Source organism: Pan troglodytes, chromosome 8 (assembly GCF_028858775.2).
Source record: "Pan troglodytes isolate AG18354 chromosome 8, NHGRI_mPanTro3-v2.0_pri, whole genome shotgun sequence".
NCBI lineage: Eukaryota > Metazoa > Chordata > Mammalia > Primates > Hominidae > Pan > Pan troglodytes.
This window is the reverse complement of record NC_072406.2, coordinates 27,715,251-27,738,146: the sequence shown is the minus strand read 5'-3', so window position 1 is coordinate 27,738,146 and position 22,896 is coordinate 27,715,251. Positions and strand designations below refer to the sequence as shown.

At 39.8% G+C, this 22,896-nt stretch overlaps 2 protein-coding genes across 2 annotated transcripts in view; both read right to left on the bottom strand.

Annotated features, from left to right (window-relative positions):
• HSPA14 (heat shock protein family A (Hsp70) member 14) overlaps positions 1–22,769 on the bottom strand; it is a 33,514-nt gene extending 10,745 nt beyond the window's left edge. Inside the window, 10 exon segments of the mRNA NM_001246372.1 lie at positions 5,063–5,165; positions 6,724–6,879; positions 8,472–8,633; positions 9,692–9,796; positions 11,192–11,282; positions 12,089–12,194; positions 12,327–12,375; positions 20,822–20,904; positions 20,984–21,064; positions 22,517–22,769. Coding sequence (NP_001233301.1) covers positions 5,063–5,165; positions 6,724–6,879; positions 8,472–8,633; positions 9,692–9,796; positions 11,192–11,282; positions 12,089–12,194; positions 12,327–12,375; positions 20,822–20,904; positions 20,984–21,064; positions 22,517–22,573 — 993 coding nt within the window. The 5' untranslated portion in view covers positions 22,574–22,769.
• On the bottom strand, positions 13,987–18,846 carry MSANTD7 (Myb/SANT DNA binding domain containing 7). Its single transcript, XM_054660771.2, has 2 exons — positions 18,134–18,846; positions 13,987–17,609 (listed from the first exon to the last, which is right to left on the bottom strand). The coding sequence occupies exons 1-2, from the start codon at positions 18,693–18,695 to the stop codon at positions 17,086–17,088; spliced, it is 1,086 nt and encodes a 361-aa protein (XP_054516746.1). The 5' UTR covers positions 18,696–18,846; the 3' UTR covers positions 13,987–17,085.
• Positions 22,770–22,896: the final 127 nt, after the last annotated feature.

Here is a 22,896-nt window from a genome sequence, read left to right as displayed (position 1 = left end):
TCACTTCCTTAAGGACATGTTTTTGCCTGTCTTCCTGGTTCTCTTCCTTCTCACTGGCTGGTCCGGAATCCCCTATGCCAGATGCCCTTCTAGTTTGCAACTGTCCCAAGATCCCATCCTGGGATCTCTTCTGTATTGTGGCTCTGCTTCCCCCGTGGGTACACCTGTCCAGTTTCATGGCTTTAAAGAGTACATGTGTGGACAAACATGTCTCCAGCCCAGACCCCTCTCCCCAAATCCAGACCCCTACATCGATCTACAGTGAACTCTTCACACTGAGGCCTGAGCACTCCTTCTGGGGATCTGGGCCCTAGTTTCCTTGCCAAGCTCACCTCTGTCCACCGTCTCCCTGGCTCACTCAGTTCGGCCCGTGTTACCCTCCCTGCTGCTCCTCAGGCACCACTCACACTCTTACCTGCTGTTCCTCTGCCTGGGACACTGGTAGATATTCACATGGCTTGTTCTATCACTTCACTTCATTCAGGACTCTGATCAAAAGCCACTTCCTCAGAGGGGACTCTGACCTGAAAAATCACCCTCTGTCACTAGCTAGGCCCTTATCCTGCTTAATTTTCTTCATAAGATTTATCACAATTGGGCATTATTTTATCTGTTTCATATTACCTGTATATCCTCACTATATTGTTCGTTCTATGAAGGCAAAGACTTTGCCATAGCTGCTACTGTATCCCAGGTGTCTAGAATCTGCCTAGCGTAGAATAGGTGTGCTCAATAATTATTTGTGGGTTAATCAGTAAATAAGTTTGAATGTATGCCTAGGAAATTCAGAAGACTCCATTAAAAATCAGTAATCCAAAGAGTTTACAAAGTGACAAAATGTAAGATAAATAAGCAAAATCACCAGGTATCTCGTTTATCAGCAAAAACAAATAAGAAAACTAAAGTATTATCTCATTCACAAGAGCAATAATCCCATAGCACTCAGCAATAATTTAACAGTAAATATTAAGAAAACAAGGAAGTATTAAAGAAGATTTGAACAGATACCAACTTTGTGATTAGGAAACTAAATACTATAAGTTATTACATCATCCCAAGTTATTTGTAGACTTAATGCAACTGTGTCAAAAAATGAGACTTTATGTAAGTTGAAAAAAATAATTCTAAAGCTCTCTGAAAAAAGAACTGTAAACAAAGAGAACTTTAAAATTGCAATGTTAACAATTAAGGTTTACATCTACTCAGAAAGTAAGTTGCTTTTTGGTGAGCAATTTGATAACAAATACTAATAGTCTTAAAATCTAGGATTTACTCCTGAATTTTATCCTAAGGAAATTGAGGACATCCACCAAGTTACAAAGACTGTTGTATAACATACACATCCAATATACAGAATGGGTGTTATGAAGGACGGTACATCAATGCAATGAAATACTATGGAGCTATTAAAATTGCAGCTACAGAACCCAGGAACTTGGCTAAAACACAGGGATTAACCATATTCATTTATCTAAGCTCCCTTTCACAAAAGCCCACTAAGCTGACAACAAAGGGATTTCAGAAGGTAAAGACAGAAAGGCAAAATAAATGGAAGAGAAATCTTGAGTTTGAGATTTCAACAAATTTTGGAAGCTGGAAAGAGGTAAATCAGATGAAGTTTGAGATAGCCGAAAAGAGGCAGGGTGGTCTGATGCATAGGATTCCAGGTACCAAACACCACAGAAAGCGAGGGTGAAGCACAGAAGTGAAAACACAAGGGCTGGAAAGCACACGTGTGGAGTGGCTGCACCTGCCCCCACCCCCAGCTTCTCCCTCACCTAAACAGGTGGCTACCTGCACCTTCTCCCACATCAGGGAGGGAGGTCGTCAACACATAGTGATAGAACTTAGATACAAAGATACAGCACGAACCAGGGTGGGGCATGGTGCTGAAAACAAGGGGGAAGAAGGGAAAAGTCTGCACATTCAAGAGTAAGAACCCTGAAGCTCTCTGCTCTCAGGCCAGAAACCTGTCCCCCTCAAGCAAGAGATGAGAGAATTTCTTCCAAAAAAAGCCAAACTCTCCTCATACTAGAACCCCAGGTACTAAAATGAGAAGGCAACGGTCACAAGCATGAAGAGCACGGGTGATGGAGACAGGCCGCCTGAGTTCTGGTCCTTGCCTCATCATGTAAGTGCCAGCCTCATGACTGCAGGACAAATTACTTCACCTCTCTGGAAACCTCTTAGTTTCCTCATCTGAAAATGAAGATAGAAGCGCCTACTTCCTGGAGCTTGTGTGAGGATTAAATGTTTTAATACATGTAAATCCCTATCATTCACTCCCCGTTCCCCGTAAGAGGATTACCCATCCCACTCACTCCCACAACTTGGTAGGTGGGGTATATCTCTCTGCCCCTCTGTCATACCCACTGTGACACTGAATGTGAATGCACTGACATGCACCTATCTAATCGAAGGCCCAGGCAGCTGCTCCTGTGGCCTGGGTCCTAGAACAGGAAGTGGAAAAGAGCCCCAGCAGTGGACCTGCAGCCACCTGCAGCTGCCCACCTGTAACCTAAGTGTTGCAGAAAACCGCTGAGAGTTGAGGGTATTTTCTTACTGTACCAAGGTCAACACACTAAGAAGACAATTTCATATTATTAAGTTCTCAAAAGCCTGTGTCTTAGAAACATCTGGAGAGGGAATCTCTAACAAAAATTTCAAACCTAAAACTATTCCGCCTCAACTCAAGCAACGGAGAATTGGACTATGAAAGATAATGAAATGAGGGGGCTTCACGACCGGTTGGTTAAGAAAGGGAACTGATGCTTATTTGTCACGATATGCAACAGGCTGTGCCACAGACATTTCATTTAACCCTTGTAGCAACCCTATAGAGTAAGTTATACTTACAATACTTACTTGTAAGGTAAGTATTATCACTTTCATAACAAGAGAAAGTAAGTCTCAGGAAATGAAGCATTTTGCCCAGTCTAGAACTATTAGAACCATGAGGCTTCATGTTTAGGTGGGTCTGTCTCCAAGCCCATGCACCTTCCACCACTGTTTTACTACCATCATACAACATGCCTCATTCTTCACAATCCACCTCCCAGCCTTCAAACACCTAGCAAAATGCCTGCCACACTGTAAGTGTTAAAAAAAAAAAAAACAAAATATATACTTATTGAACTGCAAAAAAAATTTGTCACAACATAGCAGACATCAAAAAAACTAAAAACATAAAACTGTCAAAGTATAGACAAGTTAAAAGAAAAGTATATTTCATATTTGCCATACATCCAAGCAAAGCAGCTGGAGGAAACAGAGTCAAAGATCAAGAGTAAGTCAAACACCCTCCTCCCTAGCAGGACCAAAACTAAACAGCGAAGTAAATGCCTCAAAGGAAGACTGCTGTGCATGATAGCTAATATTCCGATTATGTAAAATATTTGCACAAGTTTAAAAAAAAGATTTAAATGATTAAATGGGCAAATAATATGAGATAAAAATTTACACACAAGGAGAAACAAAATTGAATAAACATTTAAACAAATCCTCTAGTAACCAATGAAACATAAAGTGAAAAGATCTTTTTTCAACAGTCAATTGGAAATTTATCTTTAAATGCTATAACTCAGTGTCGACAAGGCTATAGTAAAATCTATACTTTTATATATTGCTGATGGGAATATTAGTTAATTCAATTCTTTTGGAAAGTAACTTGAGGTAAAAATAGTCTTAAGCTATTTTTATTCTTGACCTAGTATTTTACTTTGGCAATCTACTCTAAGGAATAATCCTAAATATGATAAACGTCTCTGTATAAAGACAGGCATCATTCTCTTACAGGGGAGGAAAAAACCCAACCTATGTGTCTACAACAGGACCACAGTGAAAAACTGACAGTGCGTTTCCTTTTTAGGACATTAGCAATCTATTTCAAATTATGTTTAAAAAGACTATAGTAATATGGGGGGAAATTGGTTATATAAATTAGGCAAAATTCAAAACTGTACATACAGAATTAGAACTGTTATTAAAAAAACTCACAAAACTATAGCTAGCAAACCTATGCATACAAATTATACAAGTTAGAAATACAGCTGCCTTTTGGTATTTTGAATTTTCTTACATGAATACTTACTACTTCAATAATGAAAATTTTAAAAATCATATACATTTTATTTTTATTTTATTTTTGAGATGGGGTCTTGCTCTGTCCCCAGGCTGGAGTGCAGTGGTACGAATCACGGCTCACTGCAGCCCTGACCCCCTGGGCCCAAGTGATCTTCTCACCTCAGCCTCCCAAGAAGCTGAGACCACAGACGCACATCATCACACCCCGCTAATTTTGTTTTTTGTAGAGACAGGGTCTCACTATGTTGCCAAGGCTAGTCTTGAACTCCTGGGCTCAAGCAGTCCTTCCTCCTTGGCCTCCCAAAGTGTTGGCATTACAGGCTTGAGCCACCGCACCTGGCTCATTTTAAATGTATAAAAAGAGTATGTTCAAGGAAGAGAAATAATTTTGGGGGAAAAAAAAGAAAATACTAAACATTTGAATTTTTTTGAAAGTCTAAAAATATGTTCCTAAGCAAGGAACAGGAAGCAGCCTGGTATACTAGTTATGAGTAGACACAGGAACAATACTGGGTTAAATCTTGGCTCTACTACTTACCGTGTGATCTTCAGGAAGCTACTTAATCCCTGTACCTTGGTGCCTTCACTTACAAAACTAGGATAAATAATAGTGCTTACCTTGGGGATAAATAATAGTGCCGACCTCAGAGTTATTGTGAGTATTCAACAAGTTAATACGTGTAAAACTCTTGGAAAAAGTGCCTGGCACATAGCAAGTACTCAAATATCTTTCTGTCTATGCTTACAGATAAAAAATATACTGGAAAGCAATTATTCTGTTTTGCTAGGAAACTGAATATATACAAATGATTTCACCAGAGCCATTAATCAAAATTTCATCAATTTTTCCTTATTCATTTACACAATCTAAGAAAATTCTTAAATGCATTAAAATATTCTTTCAGTACCCAGAGCTATTTCCTAAATTCCAAGTCTGAAACTACACCTAAAATAATTAAGAAAAATGTAAAAGCATTACCTTGTTGATATCATCTGCTGTAAATCCACTTTGATCTAAGAGTCCTCTGATTGCTTCTATACACTTATTAAAAAGTGGAGAACAAAGAAGTTCAAATCTTGCTCTGTACACACATACACACACACAGAAACACACAGACACAGGGACAAGAGAAAGACAAAACGGGGCTCAGTACAATCAAACAAATATCACTTTTCTTTTTCTTGTGAAGAGTAATGCCAAAACTTAATATGATAGTTCTCTGAATGACAGGTTTACCATAAGCATAAGGTATTAAGTAAGAGTGATGCAATATCATGGAGACAGGAGGGTCTAGGTCATTCACCTACATATATATGAAGATAATATCAAATTCAAGTGAAAGCCCATCTCGCTTATGGTCTACTTATAAGCTTCCAAAAAATAGCAAATCTAAAAACACATACCCATATAGCATTCCCAACAATAAACCTACTGACCCTAATCAAACCATCATTTGAAAGTTTCTGCCATTTTTATATGTTAAAGTTTTAAACATTATTTCTAATAATTTCCCTTGACAGTTTGAGACCATGTTGTACATAAGTTTAGCCCCTCCGCACTCCCTGAGAAATTGAATGCTGGCAGATAACAAAGTTTTAAGAAAAATTTATGGTCATGAAAAATGTACTCCCTAATCTTCATACAGAACTTCTTAAATGCAGATGAGTGGCTTAAAAAATAATGTTATCTATTAATATCTATAAACCTTATAGATATTAAAGCATACTTTTATGGTTGAAATCTTTGTGACAAAGGCAAAATTTCCCTAATGAAAAATTATAAATTTCATTTCCTTCTTAATTACTGATTAATAAAGCAAATATATACCGAGGACTTGGACAAACTTAACCCTAAGGAATTCTGGAACTAGAAAAATACACATACTCTGTCCAAAAAGAGATTCTAATTCAATGCAATGCCTTTTCTATCTTTTGAGTTGTAGCCTGAACTCTTTCTTCAAAGATCTGGAGCATAGCTGTCCAACAGGACTTTCTACCAGTCACTAGCCACATGACTACTGAACATTTGAACTGCAGCTAGTGCTACAGAGGAACTGCATTTTTAATGTTATCCTAAGTAAGTTAAATTTAAGCAGCCACAGGTGGCTAGTGGCTCTTTTATTGGGCAGTGCAGATCTAGAGTCTTCATGAAGGCCCGGGGAAAGTGAAGAAGCTAAACTAAACAGATGAAAAGAGAATTTAACCAAATACAGTCACTAGAATCCTAAAAAAATATATACTGCAGTCTTGGAAATTTTCACTATGCTTCAAAGTCACCTATTATGTTGTTGAGAGGTTTGAATAGGCCGTATCATTATTATTAGCAAATATGCAACACAAAGACTACAGCACGTCCTCCCTTTGTACTTTATCACTTGTAGGATCTAGGTTGAAGGTTCTAGGATGCCTTCGCACACTCCTAATTGTAGCCATAAAATAACAGGGCAAGCAATCACAACTTATGTAATTACTCTGGTAACAGCTATTTAGTCTGACAAAAACTGGACCCCAAAAGTGAAGACATTATAGATGGTTGATAAATCTCAAACAAACAAACAAAAAACCCAAAGTAAGAAAATTATACCTAAACAAACATGTTCTTGGAATTTTTTTAAAAAGTTTTTTGAACTTCAGTTTTACCTGGACACATTGCAATCAAAATCTTGACCTTCATATAATGAGTCAAGAAAACAGTTGGCACTTCCCAAGGTTGACAAAGAATGTTTCGCTACTTCAGCACTGTTCGTTAATTTCATCATGGCTCGCGCATTTCCTCTCACATCATGTTTGAAGGATCTGAATTAAAAACATAGCCTTTGGGGTTTAAAATTACTGGGCCATTTACAACATTGTAACTAAGATCTGGATAATCCTTATTCAAACAATAATAAATTAGTGAATCAGGCCGGGTGCGGTGGCTCACGCGTGTAATCCCAACTTTGGGAGGCTGAGATGGGTAGATCACCTGAGGTCAGGAGTTCAAGATCAACCAGGGCCAACATGGTGAAACCCCATCTCTACTAAAAATACAAAATTAGCTGGGTGTGGTGGTGCATGCCTGTAATCCCAGCTACTTGGGAGGCTGAGGCAGAAGAATCGCTTGAACCTGGGAGGTGGAGATTGCAGTGAGCCGAGATTGCACCACTGCACTCCAACCTGGGCGACAAGAGCAAAACTCTGTCTCAAAATAAATAAATAAATAAAATAAATTAGTGAAACAATATTTTATTTCGGATTTTAGTATTTCTCTTCTAATCCCTCTAAACTTTCCTAAAACACTCTGTGCAATTAAAGGGGTCACCTCAAGAAAAATGAATTACCAATTTCCTTAATACTCTGAATTGCTACATTATGTAACCATGAACTGCTGCATTATATAATTGTAATAATAGGCTGTACTCTGAAGAAAGTAGAGTAGATATCACCCTTTTCCAGGTGAGACACAGAGGTTAAAGGAGATAAGGAGATTTATGTAACAGCGTCAAAGTCTCCTATTTTACCCTTTATAATCACAGCACAATCACTGTTTAATGGCATAAAATTATTTGTCAAGCATTAAAAAGAAAAAACAACCTACAAGTGTTTCTTCAAAAAAATCTGACACATACAACAAAATATGTAAAATTACATTCCACTATCTCCAATATGAGTTCATGTTTAAAACTACTTACTAAGTAGTGATCAATGACTTCGTTTAAACAACATCTTTGTAACAAAAAGCAGTATAGGTCTTTATCAAACAAGTGAGACATTATGACTTTTTCAAGACTTCTTCAACCAATTAGGTTAGTCAAACTGGCTAAAATACCATTTCAATTACACTTTTTTTTTTTTTTAGAGCAGCAGTACCCAAAGTATAACCTTTACATATCTGACTTTTGTAACATCCAAAAGGGTTAGAATTTTAGAGTAATTATATCCAGTAACAAGACTGAAATATTCCTAGCAGCAGATGAGTAATTAAGATAAATATTCCGTAAGACAATAACTCACTGGAATATGAAGATAACGTAATGCAATCTTCACCAGAGCCAAACTTTTAAAAACTGTTCAGAAGGCAATGAAGCCCAGTGCCTATACACTCCTTTATCCAGACAGAAGAGCACTACCTGAAGAATTAAAATCTAAGTTCATGCAGTTCAGTATCTGACGGTCTCTTTACACTAAGTGAAAAATCCAAGCACACTGCACTAGGCAGCCTGGCCTCTGCTTCTTTGAATTGCCTGGACAGGACATAACTCTAGATATGAAAATATCCAGTTTCCAAGCAATGAAAAAACCACACCCTCCTTTGCAGCAGGATAACTTAAAATAAATTAGGAAAAAAAATTAAAATATGTGAAGGAAAACCTCAATCAGAAGGTATTATTCAGGCCATTAACACTCACCTCTGGAACTCAGAAGCTAGATACTGTGCTAAGGTTTCTGTGAAATGTGCACCACCGATGTTATCATCAGTGTTTGTTGAAAGAACCCGATATATTCCACTGTTAACTTCCATGACGCTGAGAGATAAGGATGTTCCTCCAAGCTTAAACACCAAAATATTGCTTCAAGAGAAGATAAAGTAAGTTATCAGGGAATAACATTTTAAAACTAAGTTGGATATTAGAAGTCACTTAGTTTAATCCCTTTAATTTACAAATGAGGAAACAGAAAATCTCAGGTGAATAACTAAGTTGTCTATAGTCACTTATTGACAAATCAAGCCTAGATCTGAGATGTTCTGCATCCAAATCAAAGTTCTTTTTTCCTCAGTCATGTGGATACAACTGTATTCTTCTGAGTAAGGAGTTCAAAACACGAACTTTTCAAAGTAAATCAAGAGATTTGTGATTATAGTGAATTTTAAGAGAACTGAACATAAAAATTCTATGTGTTAATATTATGCAAGTTACTATGCAATTGCATGTTCTGTAGATATATTACATATGCAAAATTAGGAGCTAATTCCTGATTCCCCATGTATTAAAACTCATAATTTGATATTCTTAGATTTATCTAAAAATAATTTCCTCATGATGTACACATATTTCTTTGCTTAACTAGGAGATACGAATAATGAGGTGAAACAATTACGTAAAATTAACACTGCATCTGAATTAACTTCTCTAAAGTTGAACGACTATCCATTCTATTAAGACATATTGACAGCTATATTAGGGATAAGTATGTTCTAGTATTTCATCATTAAAAGAAGTCTCAAAACCTCATGCTAAATCCATCTCCTGCCCTGTCAAATGTATATAACAGTACCTATTATCTGCAAACATGTCTAATAACTGGAATTGGTAGAAAAATCAGCAGTGTCGTAGCTTGAGTTGGAAACTGGCCAGGCCTCGAATTTTCAAATCTTCCCTCAAAAAAGGGACAAAATGAGGGCAATACGACAAGTGCATAAAAGCTCAACCTTCTCTCCCATTACATTCTTTCTGTGCTTTCCTAGGACATCTTTCTCAACTATTTGAAAAACTCTAGGCAAGAGTGTTTTTCCATCCAGAAAGGTTTGGAACCACTGCATTACATAATAATCTTTACTGATATAATCTCTATAATCTAAAATGTTTTCTGCACTCAAAAAACCTAAAACTGCAAATATGATCCTTACCTTTTTCCAGTAGGGGAGTCTTGTCCAATTCCATAAGCAAGAAGAGCTGCAGACGGTTCGTGAATTAATCGCAAAACATTAAATCCAGCAGCTCTAGCTGCTTCTCTGTGAACAATTTGCTTTCAATGAATTTAATTTATCACATGTTCAATTCTACATTTTTAGAAATGCTCTGCTAAAGATTTTATACAAAAGCTACTAAAATTTCGTAAGTAGAACATGAAGTATAATGATCTTTAGAAGCAAGAATATAGAAAACAAGAAATGAATGACTATAAGAGATCACTTCCTGTTTAAAATTGTAATGTTCAGAGCCCATATTCTTCACAAAGAAAGCAAAAAGCACATGTACTGAATAAGACAAATAAAGCTCTCAAAAATGTCCATGTTTAAAAAAAAAAAGTTCAAAAGATGAGAGTCTTTTGGGGCTCTGAGAGTCTAGGACAGGTGTCCTGTCTTCATGCTATCCAGAACTTCCCCATTCAAAGTACTTGCCACACTTTAACGTAATTATCTTGTTAATTCTGTGAATCAGAAACCATGTCTTATTTATCTCTATTTACTCAACCTTCAATACAGTGTGGCTTAAACAGTAATCAATACACATTTATTGAATGAAAAAAATGCCTATGCAAAAACTGCAGAAAGACAAATTTATAGAACACTTGAAAATTTCCAATTTCTTTAATCTAGTGTTCGGTTTTTAAAAGTACATAAGGCAATTCTCTGCCTCAGAGGCAACTTCAATGCCCAGAACCTTATGTGAAACTCTATCCTGCATAGCAAAGGCATAAAAGCACACCAATACATTTGCATAATGACCTGTAAAAACTATAACTTTTCTGTTTAGATGTTAAGATCTAAGGTGAAGAAATAAGCACAAATATTTTCTAAAACTGCACATGTAATTCCCACATAAACCTTAATTACACAAAATTAAGGCAAAGAGATTCATAAATGTCAATTTAACCTGGTAATTTAAAATGTTTCCGATCGAAACAGCTGAAGGTACACCATATTTAATTTTATGTTCTCTTGGCTTTTTTTTTTGAGACGAAGTCTCGCTGTCACACAATCTGGAGTGGAGTGGCGTGACTTTGGCTCACTGCAACCTCCACTTCCTGGGTTCAGGCGATTCTTATGCCTCAGCCTCCCGAATAGCTGGGATTATAGGCACCACCACCATGTCCAGCTAATTTTTGTATTTTAATAGAGACAGGGTTTGGCCATATTGGCTAGGCAGGACTCGAACTCCTGACCTCAGGTGGTCCACCCCCCCTCAGTGTCCCAAAGTGTTGGGATTACAGGCGTGAACCACCACACCTGGCCTCTTGGCATTTCATCAAATATATACATATAAAAATGATCATTACCTTATTAAATTATTTACAAATACAATTTTATCGCCTAAGGTACTTTAAAATACAATGTTACCTTTTACTATATAGTGATTTTGTATTTCCTTTAATTAAGCCAGTAAGATAAACCCCATATACTTACCCAAGAGCATTTTTTTGCTTTTCTCCAAAATCAAACGGGACAGTAATAACTACATCATTTGCATCTGAGCCCAATACAGAATGTGCCGTTTCTGCATATTAAAAAATATAAAATTCTGATGACAGAAGAAAATGACAAGTGATACTTTCTGAGGTTTATTAATTTATGACAAAGATCTCACTTAACATATTTCCCAATACACTTGCTTGCCGCCCCCCGCCCCGTCAATTTTCTTCTCTGCGCTCTGAAATCATGCAGCACTTCTTGTGGTTTTGGTGATATATTTGGACACAGAATTAGCTTTCCAAACAGCCTGGCTCTTAGGCTTCAGTATCAACCATCTTCTAAATTAGACTGACTCCATGGAGAATAAGCTCCTAACGCATCCGTGTGAAGACACAATGTCATAATGTTTAAAGTCTGCCTTCCATCCCCCAAGTTCTTAACGTCATTACAGGGCTGAAGGAAGCCTTATAAACAATCTATTCCAGAATTTCCCAAATTGTTCGACAGAATACCACTCAGCTCAGAGCCTCTGTCTGAACTGCTGATAAAATCAGACCTACTTAGTCTGCCTAAATTATTGTTCACAGTATACTGTCAATCTTGAAGTGCCACTATTCACCAAGCTTACTCGGCCACTAACTATGTTTGGAAAACTCTTATTTGGCCTAATTCATTTATATGACTTATAGGGAAATCACAGTCAGGTAAGGCAAGTCATTTAACCACGGGCACATACCCAGTTAGTGCCCTAGGTCGACAGTTTATATGTCCTTACTTATCTGTTCAATCACTCTGCTTCTCCCAAGATCTAAAAATACCTCTAACTTTTTTTTTAAGGTCAACTTTCAAAAGATCATTAAAGGTAACTATTATATATCTTTTGCTAAATACCTTTCATTTTACTAAATATCACTCTGGCAACATCTTCTGGGTTAACAAATTTTGTTTCTTCTCCAGTATCTATTTCATATCGTAATTTCCCATTTTTTTCAATGACCTATAAAATAAATTATAATTATGCTAAATAAATAATTTTTAATAAAAATGCAAAGTTTCAAATCAACATTCCATGTTATGACCTTGGTAATTACTCTGTGTAACAGGGAAGCAATAACAGAACCATACTCACTAAACATTTACTTTCCGCGATGTATTTCTGAGCTTGTGGATCATTGGAGCTGTCCATAAAGAAAGATAAAGATAGCTAAGTATTAAAATCAGTATTGTAGATATATAAAGTTTAGAGAAGACTGTATTTCACAATATCACTGAACAAATACTAAAATATTAACAAAGTTATTAAGCTGCTTAATACTAAAAGTCTTCAAATATTACAGAAGATAGAAATGGAGTATTTACAAGGGTTATAGTAATTCTACTAAAGTACTGATCTTTGCATTTGAAAATAAATAGCTTTCTTGTTCTGGCTGTGCTATTAATAGGTGCTACATATTTTGAGGTGACTTTTCATAATATCCATGATTTTGTATCATAGTTTCACACCTATGATTCTGAAGACCCAACCACTGAGATGAGAAAGTTGCAAACTAAAGGCAAACCAAACTAGCTAAGACCATCTTCGTTGCTTGGTTTCTGAACACACACCAACTCCAGAAACCAAAAGGTTGAGCAAAACTATGAATGTTGTTTATAGAAAGGTGCAGAGTACTATGCATATGCATATATATACAGATATAAGCAACTTATGCAGACTACAAAATGTTTTCACGTACATTATCTCATGTTATCCTCACAACACCTAAGTGGGGTGTGTTTGGCAGGTATTATTTTAGAGATTAAGAGCTTCAGAGAGGGACAATAACTTATAAGCTAACAAGGGGCAGAGTCAGTACGTGAGCCTAGGTCTTCTCTATCACGCTACTATTATTCACACTTTAGCAGGCTGCCTCCCACTCATCTTGTAAATGATCACAGTTCTTCTGTCCCTTGAGCAGGGATAGAAATCTCTGATTCTTGGCTTAATGTCATCTAGAAATTAAGATAAAATAGACTAGTATCCTTTCATTAAACCCTTCTTCCAAGGAGCTGTGACTATTCTATTTGTTTAATAAGAGAAGTTGAAAATTAATAGTGGCTAATTGCTGAAGGGTTACAGAGCATCTGGAGACCTTAACTTGTTAAGAGGCAGACAAACGGGGTTTAAAAAGGACTAATTTGGCTTAGAACTCTGGAATACTTGCAGGTTCCTCATACTTCCTTCTCTGTCACCTAAAATATCAATAGGACAAGAGATAAGTAGCTTGCCCAAAGTCACACAGCTAATCAATGGCATAACTGGCTGGCATTCAGAACTTCAATACAAAGTTTAGTATTCTTTCCATTAAACTCTTTGCTTCTTCCTTTTCCTAAACTCAGTATTTAATATTAACTATATCCCAAACACTTTAAGAGTAGGAAAAATAGATAAAGTGTGCTCATAGCGGGTTTTGCACCAATATTAGAATTTCAGCATGACACTTACTAGTTCTGTTTTCTTTAGAATTTAAGTCAACCAGAACAATTTATACTGTTACGCGTAGGTTGTCTACCACCCAGACAAGAGAATTTGCCAGGAAGGATATTTTACAAAATTTACAGAACTCTTAGAAATGGAAAATTATTTCTCAACTGCTTTATAAAGAGGGCCGCTCTCCTCTGAAGACAGAAAGCACATATAGCTCCGAGGGCCGCAGACATGCAAGACCCTTAGCAGAGGAGAAAGCAAAGCAGAGAATGGAGGCAACAAAGGACCACAGACATCATCACAAAGTAGTGGACTGACCCACAACTACATACAAGTGAAAACTTTATTTGTCCACACCAGGATTACTGAACAGAAAAACAAAGGTGGTGAGAAGTTGGTATACATAGCACCTTATTTACATGATGGACTTGAGGAGGCAGTTAATCCTATGGTTGTGTATCACAACCTTTATTAGCAATGCCATCTTCTCTTCCTCCTCCTACTTGAATATCCCTTACGGTCAGCAGCCCACGGGCTTGGCACACACCAGCACTAATGTGCTCCAGAGTCTTTCCCCTACTTGTTACATAACAGTGCCTTACACGTCTGAAAGTGCTCATACATTCATCTGTTCCTTTGATCCTCACAACACCCCTGTGAGGTAGGTAGGACAATTATGAGTTTCCCACTTTATAAATGAGGAACCTGAGTTATGGAATGCTGGAAAAGCTTTTCTAAGGGGAAGTAATAGTTGGGTCTACCACATAGGCAGATTCCTGGCTTGCTTTCTTGCACACTGTCTCCCTGTATTCCAATTTCCCTCCCCTTAATATTTTTAGCCTATTTTTCTGTGTACTTATTCAAGACCTTTCCCTTGACTTTTATTCCCACATTAGGGTTACTTTACACATTGAATTTCACAATACTACATCCACATATTAATTCCAATGCTCTTCTTCAGCAATCCTTTCATCTCAAAGAAATCCCTGTCTTACGCACTTTGCTACCATTAATAGATTTATAGAATACAGGCCTAACTCTCCGTCAAGTACTTCTGTGTTTCCAGAAAATCTACCTACCTACCTACCTACCTATAATTGACACATATCTTTCCATATAATAGCCTAAGACAATTGAGAATGAATATAGCTGTATCCATTTCAATGCCTTAAATATATGCTCTTTTAAAGTAAAGAGTCTGTATGTCTGGTGTGGCGCTTAGAAGTTCATGAGCATATTAATAAATATTAATACCACAGAATGCTACCTTAAAATTGTTACCAGTATTTCAAATATACATATGCTGCTGTGATAGAAAATATTACAATTAAAATTTCATTTTCATTTTGTCTTTTATTATGCTATTTCAAATTTTTTTAGAGCTGGAAGGTACCAGGAAAAAAAAAATCTAATACAAATCCCTCAATCCGGAGATAAAGAAATTGAGGCATGAATTGGCTGGGCACGGTGGCTCACACCTGTAATCTCAGCACTTTGGGAGGCCGAGGCAGGTGGATCACCTGAGGTCAGGAGTTCAAGACTAGCCTGGCCAACATGGTGAAACCCCGTCTCTACTAAAAATACAAAAATGAGTTGGGCATGTTGGCATGCACCTGTAATCCCGGCTACTCGGGAGGCTGAGGTTGCAGTGAGCCAAGATTGTGCCACTGCACCCCAGCCTGGGCAAAACAGTGAGACTTTTTCTCAAAAAAATTTAAAAAAAAAATAATAGAAAAGGGCAAGTGATTTGTCTGATGAAACAAACTGTGACAGGATTCGAATCCAGGAATTCTAACTGGATTCCAGCATATTCTACCACACCAGCCGCCTCACACCTCCACCCCTGGCTTGGCAGAGCAGCTCGCTTGCCGTCTACTCATGGTTCTGGGTACGCTCCCACTGCTGCTCTGACCATTTCTCCACCTATGTGCATTTCCAGCATTTAGCTAAGCACTCGAGCCTGCAAGATAGAAAATAAAACCTCCCCCAACATGCCCACTCTTTGTTATTTTTCCAACTTCTAGATTATTGGAAAACTTTTTAAATCCTAAAGATTCCTATTTGTATTCCTAAAAGTACTAAGTAAATCACTAAAAGCTTTAAGTTAGTTTAATGACAGAGAGTAATGTCTTCCCTTCTAGAGTAAATCAGAAGTGTGGCTTATCACCTTCATCTCTCCCCAGTGTGTGTCTGGGGTGTGGAGGAGGCTCATCTGTTCACGGCTAGTGCTTAAAAGGAGTCATCTATTGCAGGCAATCTTTATCCACACCATCCTCTACTGTTCCCAAAGTTAAAGAGGAAACAAAGCTGTTCTCTTCCACCAGATGCCATTAACTACATAAACTTCTGTCTACAACATCTGAGGAAAAGGAATCTTGGAAAGCTCCTCAAAAGGAAACGTTTCTAGGGCTTGCCCTGTATAACATACTAGACAAAAAAATAACAGAAAAGAATGAAATCAGCTAAAAAGCGGATTGGAAACTGATATAATCTGAATTGTTTCCACAATGTTCCAATGGCAACCGAAACTTAAAGATGTAATTTAGGCATATAAAGGGACCCAAATAATATGAAATGCAAAGAATTTACATATATTTAATATTTTATAAAATGGCCAGTATTTTATATTGAAGATTATCGATATAAACCATAACACACAATGGCGGCTCCCTGGCACTTCTTATTTCCTTATATTGATAGGAGACTAAGAACCAGTAAAATGAAGGAGAGAAAGACGGGTTGACAAAACAGTGCTTACTAGTAGATATGTCAGATACACAGCAGTGGAAATGTAAGAGATTAAGGTACAAATACAGGTTGTGCTTATAGTCGTCTAATGAGCCACACAGGGATTTTAAAAATTAAGATTTCAAACTCCATGAAGCAGTCAAGTTAGACCAGCAAAGGAAAGATTCAAGCAATGAAGTCACAGTATATATCCATACTTCTGTATCTTGTAAACTAATCTGCCTTACCTCAGCCAAGGCCATATGAATTAATAACTTAAATGTGTATAGTGCTTTTAAACTTTTAAACCCTTTCACATCTATGAACCATGTGATCCTCACAACAACCCTGTGAGGTAGGCAGGGCAGGAGTTATTATTGATCCCCATTTTAAGGATGAGGAAACCACTGGAGGGAGGTAAACTGCTTCACATCTGTGACAAAGCTAGGATGAACCAGCTGTCTAGAACGTGGCTCCATCGTTTTCTATTAGGCCTCCCCTGGCATTTCTGAACGGTCTTCCATTTGGTGGAGAATCTTGGGAAAATGAACTAGCAATTATTTTCGTACTATCTGGATATAAATGGTTCATCCATGTTTTTTTCTGAGGACACAGAAAAGGAGCCAGGGATTCAGAAGGCAGGTTTAGGAACTAGACTTCTACCAGTTTAGGAAACAGAGCCTTTTGTAATTGGTTCCTAGCTTTTGGTATTCGAAATCAACCTCTGAAGCAATTTTTCAAGGCCTAGCTGAAAAGCACCAGTTGCCTCTTCCACTGCTGTTGCCAAACGTCTGACTGCGATGACAGCATCCCTGCGGAGCTCATTGGCAGTATCTTGCTGAGCACTGGCCTCCTCACCAATAGCAATCAGCCTGTCCAGTTTTTCTTCCTCCCGCTTTGAGAGTTCTCGTGCCAATCGCCTGTTTTCTGCCAACTCGGCTGCGATAGTCCTGGCCACTGACCGCCTTCTTCGCCTTGCCCACCTTGGAGGGGGCTCACTGGTCAAGGGCCTATCCCCACCAGAAACAAAACCAGCTCTCGAAGAGGAGACTGGAGTCTGCGGTGTGGAGGCTACCCCAGGAGTGCTGCGGCTGGTGCTGGTGCAGGGGCTGGGCTCCCCGGACACACCCAGTCTGGCCATGGGGCTGCTCTGACAGGGAGCAACTGCACCTCTGAAAAGGCTGTGGGAGCTGCTGTAGCTGGGGGTCCCTTGAGAGCACCCTGAAAAACAAAGCAACAATGTTGCAAAGAGAACATTCCTGCTAAGGGAATGCTTGGACCCAGCAGCAGAACTGAGACAAATTATAAAACTATGGTTGTTCCTGGAAAGCCTCTTTCCACCAGGGACTGGGAAGAATCCATTTCCTTAATCTGGACAATTGTGACCTGTTTAATTTCACCTCTAAAACTTCTCCCTTGCCTTCCTGAACCCCTTTGTACATAGCTATCCAACCCACTCTAGACCTACAATTTCCTGACTACCCATTATTAATAATGCCAGAACTAGTTTGGTTCTAGAGAGCACTTCTAGGTTTAAAGAGTTCTAATACCTTATGTTGCCAGGGGCATAGCTTTTGAAAACCTGGAACCCTTTAGCTTACTATTAGGTTTTTAAAAAGGTGCGCGGGGCAGAATGAGGCAGAAACAGGAACTATGCTGAAGAGGACACTATCCAAACAGACACAGCTAAACGTTTAGAGCCACATGACTCTGGGACCCGACTTCTTCACATGCTTGGGAGTTACCTGCACCCGAGGATTCATCCCAGGAGTCCTCAAGGTCACTGGTTTCTCGTATCCGGTCACTGATTCTTAGCTGACAATCCTCATCTGATTCCTTAACTGTTTTCAAGATAGGCTGATGATCAGCTGCCTGAGTCCTTTTTGATTTTAGAATGCCGGTTCCCTCTTCCCCTGGGGCGTCAGAGGCCACTAAGTTCTGATCACAGTGCTTGGCCCAAGCAGCATCCTCCATTAAGTTGTCTGGGTCAGTCACTATCTGATTTCGGAGAAGCTGATCCAACGTATCATAAAATGGACAGTGTGGTGGCTCACCCATACTTGTGGCATGGGCAACATAGGCCTTTAAATATAATGCCTTCAGAACTTTAAACTTGGAGCGGCACTGACGTTCGGTGCGGCGGAAGCCCTCCTGCTGCATTCGCTTAGACACAGCCTGATAGACATCTGCATTGTGATGCACAGTCTGGAGGCGCTGAATATACTCTGCCTCGCCTAGTATGGAGAGAAGAGTTCGTGTCTCCTGTCTGGACCACCGGATGCCCGCACTGCTATTGGCACTGGCCATTGTGGGTTGGAAAGGAGGGCTAGGCAGCTTCTGGACAGCAAGGTGCAAGTCTGAAGGTGTGGGGAAGCTCTGCGTGCTCTCAGGATATCTCCAGGATCTTCCCTCTCAGGGATAATTGCTGAGAAGCCAGGTCCAAGGACCGCATTTCTGGCTGGAAGGCCACAGGGGAATGAGAGTTACAGGAAGGGTGTAAGGATAATTTTGGCAGCAAGTTAAGTGGTGCTACCTGTGAGTAGGTCATAAACAGGCATGAGGCCAAGACTGAGATAGCCCAACTTTGGGAGTTCACCCAGGGTAGACACTGCACCAAGAACCTAATGGCTTGGTAACAAAAAGGCCAAATGCTTTCATGGCTGAGAGTTGGTACAACAATGGATCTGTAAAAATCACCCTTGTCTGGTGAGTAGATGGGCTGGGAGGGAAAATTACCTGGACCACGAGGCAGCTAACGCTAAAGGAGTCCAAGCATGACCACGGTATAGCAATCTGAAAGATGCTCAGTCTTCACTAATCACAGCATGCTGTGGCTCTGTGTTACCCATCTGATTGTCAGTGTGGGCCAGAAAAGTGAGTTTAAGTTGCTCTGCTAATACAAATTTTTTTTTGCACAATATGGCAGAAGAAAGCCACATAATTACTCTAACCATCTGCCCTCAAACAGCAGCATAAAACAAACAGTAACATATTGTTGGCTACCAGGGGAGAGATCTATGGAAATGTTCTGTATCTGGACTATATCGATGTGAGCATCTTGGTTGTGACACTGTACTATAATTTTGCAAGATATAACCACAGGGAGAGGTGGTGAATCCAGCAATGTGTTTGATGTCTCTGTATTATTTCTTACACAGCAGCATGGGAAACTGCAATTCTCTCTAAATAAAAAGTTTAATTAAAAAAATCATATTGTTGGCTGCTCAGTGATTTGGGCTTCAAGACCCATCTACGATTCTTTTTTCTAGACTTTATGATCTGAAAATATTTGACACCAACTTATATTTAATATGCTCGGTACTAAGTTTTGTCAATAGGTAAAAGGATATGGGGATGTATTTATTGTCACCAAATATTGAATTCTCTCCAAACAACTATAGTTTTTGGCTTAGTGCATAAGTATCCTAAGGAAAAAGATTAATATCAAGTTCAATTTAATTGAACACAGGTAAGAGACAGAAAATAAGATAAACAGGTAAGAGATACCTGCATAAATTTAATCTATAATATCCAATTCTAAATCAACACCAGGACATTTTTACTTAAATTCTCACTAAACAAAGTTGAAAGAAAAGAACCTGGGGCTGAGGGTGAGGAGACCTGATCTGCACTCTTACCCAGTTTACCCCCTAGGATAATGCCACAATTTCTCTGTACCTTGATTTTCTCATCTATAAATGGGGAATGATAGTATTTGCGTTGCCAATTTTACAAGGATGTTGAGAGGATTAAATAAAATAATAGATGTGAAAGCACTTTGAAAATTTAAAAACACTCTATCAAGTATTACTACAGTAGTGAAAATGAAAACCCCTAATTATTATAGCAATCTATAATTTGAGGAGACAGAAGTCTGGGGAAGCAAGCCTGTTTTAATCTTCTAATTAAACTTACAACAGATGATTAATCTGATTCTTACATAAGACGTTAATTTAGCTGTTACTCTAATGATTAAATTTGTAAGTCAAGTGGAAAAGTTCGTTCCCAGAAAGTGTCACAAAAGATCCTGAGGAAGAAAATCAATAGTGTCTACATAAATTACGAAAAATTGTAATAGATTCAGCAAAATTCAACCACATTGTCAATAAGTCTTCAAATTCTCACAAAATCTTTGAAATCCTCTCAGTTAAAAAAAATCTAAAAATGTGAACAATCCAAATTACCACCTCTGACGCAAATTACCAAATTGACCTGTCAGCAAGAAACTAACATCTGAGTGAATCCCATATCAGAGAAGACCCAACACTAAGAATCAAAAGACACTGCCTACTGGGGGTACACTCTGTAATGACTCAGTCATAAAAAGCAATGAAGAAACAAACTATGCTGTTTCTAGTTTCATTTCACATTATGCTTAGAATTTATGAACATGTTCCTATTACCATATTTAAAAGTATCATTTGATTCCATACCTTCTGCCCAGGATCTGCTTTACTTTCATTACTGTATTTGAAATATTTCTTATTCTACTTTGTTTTGCTGCCAATCCAACAATCTGAAAAATATATATATATATATTACAATGTATGTAATTCTAAATTATTTCAGAAGTGCAAAAATGGGGGGACTAGTACCTCTTCATTTTCTGAGTAAGCAACAACAGCTGGAGTAACTCGGTCACCGGCATCATTTGCAACCACACCAGCCCGGCCATCCTAGAGAAAAAAACACGAAACACATAGTCTCATTAGAAGTATTCAGACATGTGTGCATTTGTGCACCAGTGTTACTTTGCCATCTGTGTGGAAAGAAAAACTGCTCTCTCAATATTTTAAACTTGCAAATTTAATTACCATTTAATTTCCTCGTTTTCATAGAAAGCCTATAATTCCATGAAGAACTGCCTCATGTTTTCAGTCTGCTCTGCAAAGTCAACAATTGAATCAAAAGTAATAACAACCTTTCTACACACAAAACGAAGGCTATTATTACGTTACCTTTCCTACCTCTCTTCCTTCTTACCATTACCATTACCATTTCTTTTTTTTTTTTTTTGGACACGGAGTCTTGCTCTGTGGCCCAGGCTGGAGGGCAGACTGCAGTGCCAGATCTCGGCTCACTGCAACTTCCGCCTCCCGGGTTCAAGCCATTCTCATGCCTCAGCCTCCTGAGCAGCTGGGATTACAGGCGTGCCCGGCTAATTTTTAGTATTTTTAGTAGAGGCGGGGTTTCACCATGTTGGCCAGGCTGGTCTAGAACTCCTAACCTCACGTGATCCGCCTGCCTCCGCTTCCCAAAGTGCTGGGATTACAGGCGTAAGCCACCGCGCTGGGCCCCTTTCTTCCCATTTCTACAAATGAAGTAGTATTATTTCCTTTGGCTTTTCCTAACAAGTCATTTGACATTTAAACGCGGGACTAGTGACAACGGAGTTCATGATTATCGTTTCTTCTGCCTCCCCACTGATGAGAGAAAGGCCACAAGTTCTGTCAAGCTCTCACTTCCAGAAAGGCCACCTCTGTAGACCACGCACCAACTGGCTTCACAGTCAGGCAGCTTTGCGGGACCATCAGCTCCAGCTTGACTGCAGCCTCCCCGCCCCTCCGGGACCTAGACGTTCGGGCCCAGCTCAGCGCGTCCTGCGGCCCTGCTGCTGTCCCAGAGACCACCGCCTCCAAGTACCTCGCGGCCACAACTTTCCCAGGACCTCCCACCCGCGGGAATCCTGAGGCCCTGACGTCAGCGAGACCCCTTCCGGCATCCAGAGGCCAGGACGTCCCCGTGACCTCCCCCAAAATGCTCGCAGCCCCGCCGTCCCCGGGACCCCCCGGGACACCCAGCGGCCCCGCTGTCTCCGGGACGCCCCCGGGCACCCTGCAGCTACGTCGTCCCTGGGACCCCTCCGGGCATCCCGCCGCCATGACGCCCTGGGACCCCGCGCGTCTACATCGCCGCGAGCCTCCGCCGCGGAGTAGACCACTTTCCGGAGGAATCGCCAGGCGCGAGGCCGGGCCCGCCCGGCCCTTCGCTCCGGAGTGTCCTCGCGGCAACGCCACTCCACGACATCCCTAGGCCGGCGACACGCCGCTTTCAAGCCTCTGGATGACCCAGCGCCAGAAAACCGGGTGGCCGTCATGAAGCCCTAGCCCAACTCCGCAGCCCCTCACCTTATAGACGGCCACACAGGCTGAGGTGCAGCCCAGGTGAACTCCAATGGCCGCCATGAGGCAGCAGGGACGGCAGCGGCAGGAATGAGGGGGTCCCCCGACAGCAACAGATCCGGCCGCTCAACGGCCCCATCAGGCACCGCGGAGCTTCACGTTCCCGCCAGCCCCCTGCGTCCGGTCGGCCGCTACAGCCTCCCGCGTCGCCGCCAATCAGCGTGAAGGTTCCGCCTTTCTTCACGCGCAGTCCGCGAGTAGCTTCAGCGCGTCTCTCTGCGCTCCGCGGAAACTGCACAGTGCGCACGCGCATCCGGGGAGGGACGGGAAAAGGCTCCTACACTCCGCCCCCTTCCTATCCCGTCCTTGAGAGCCAATGGAAACTC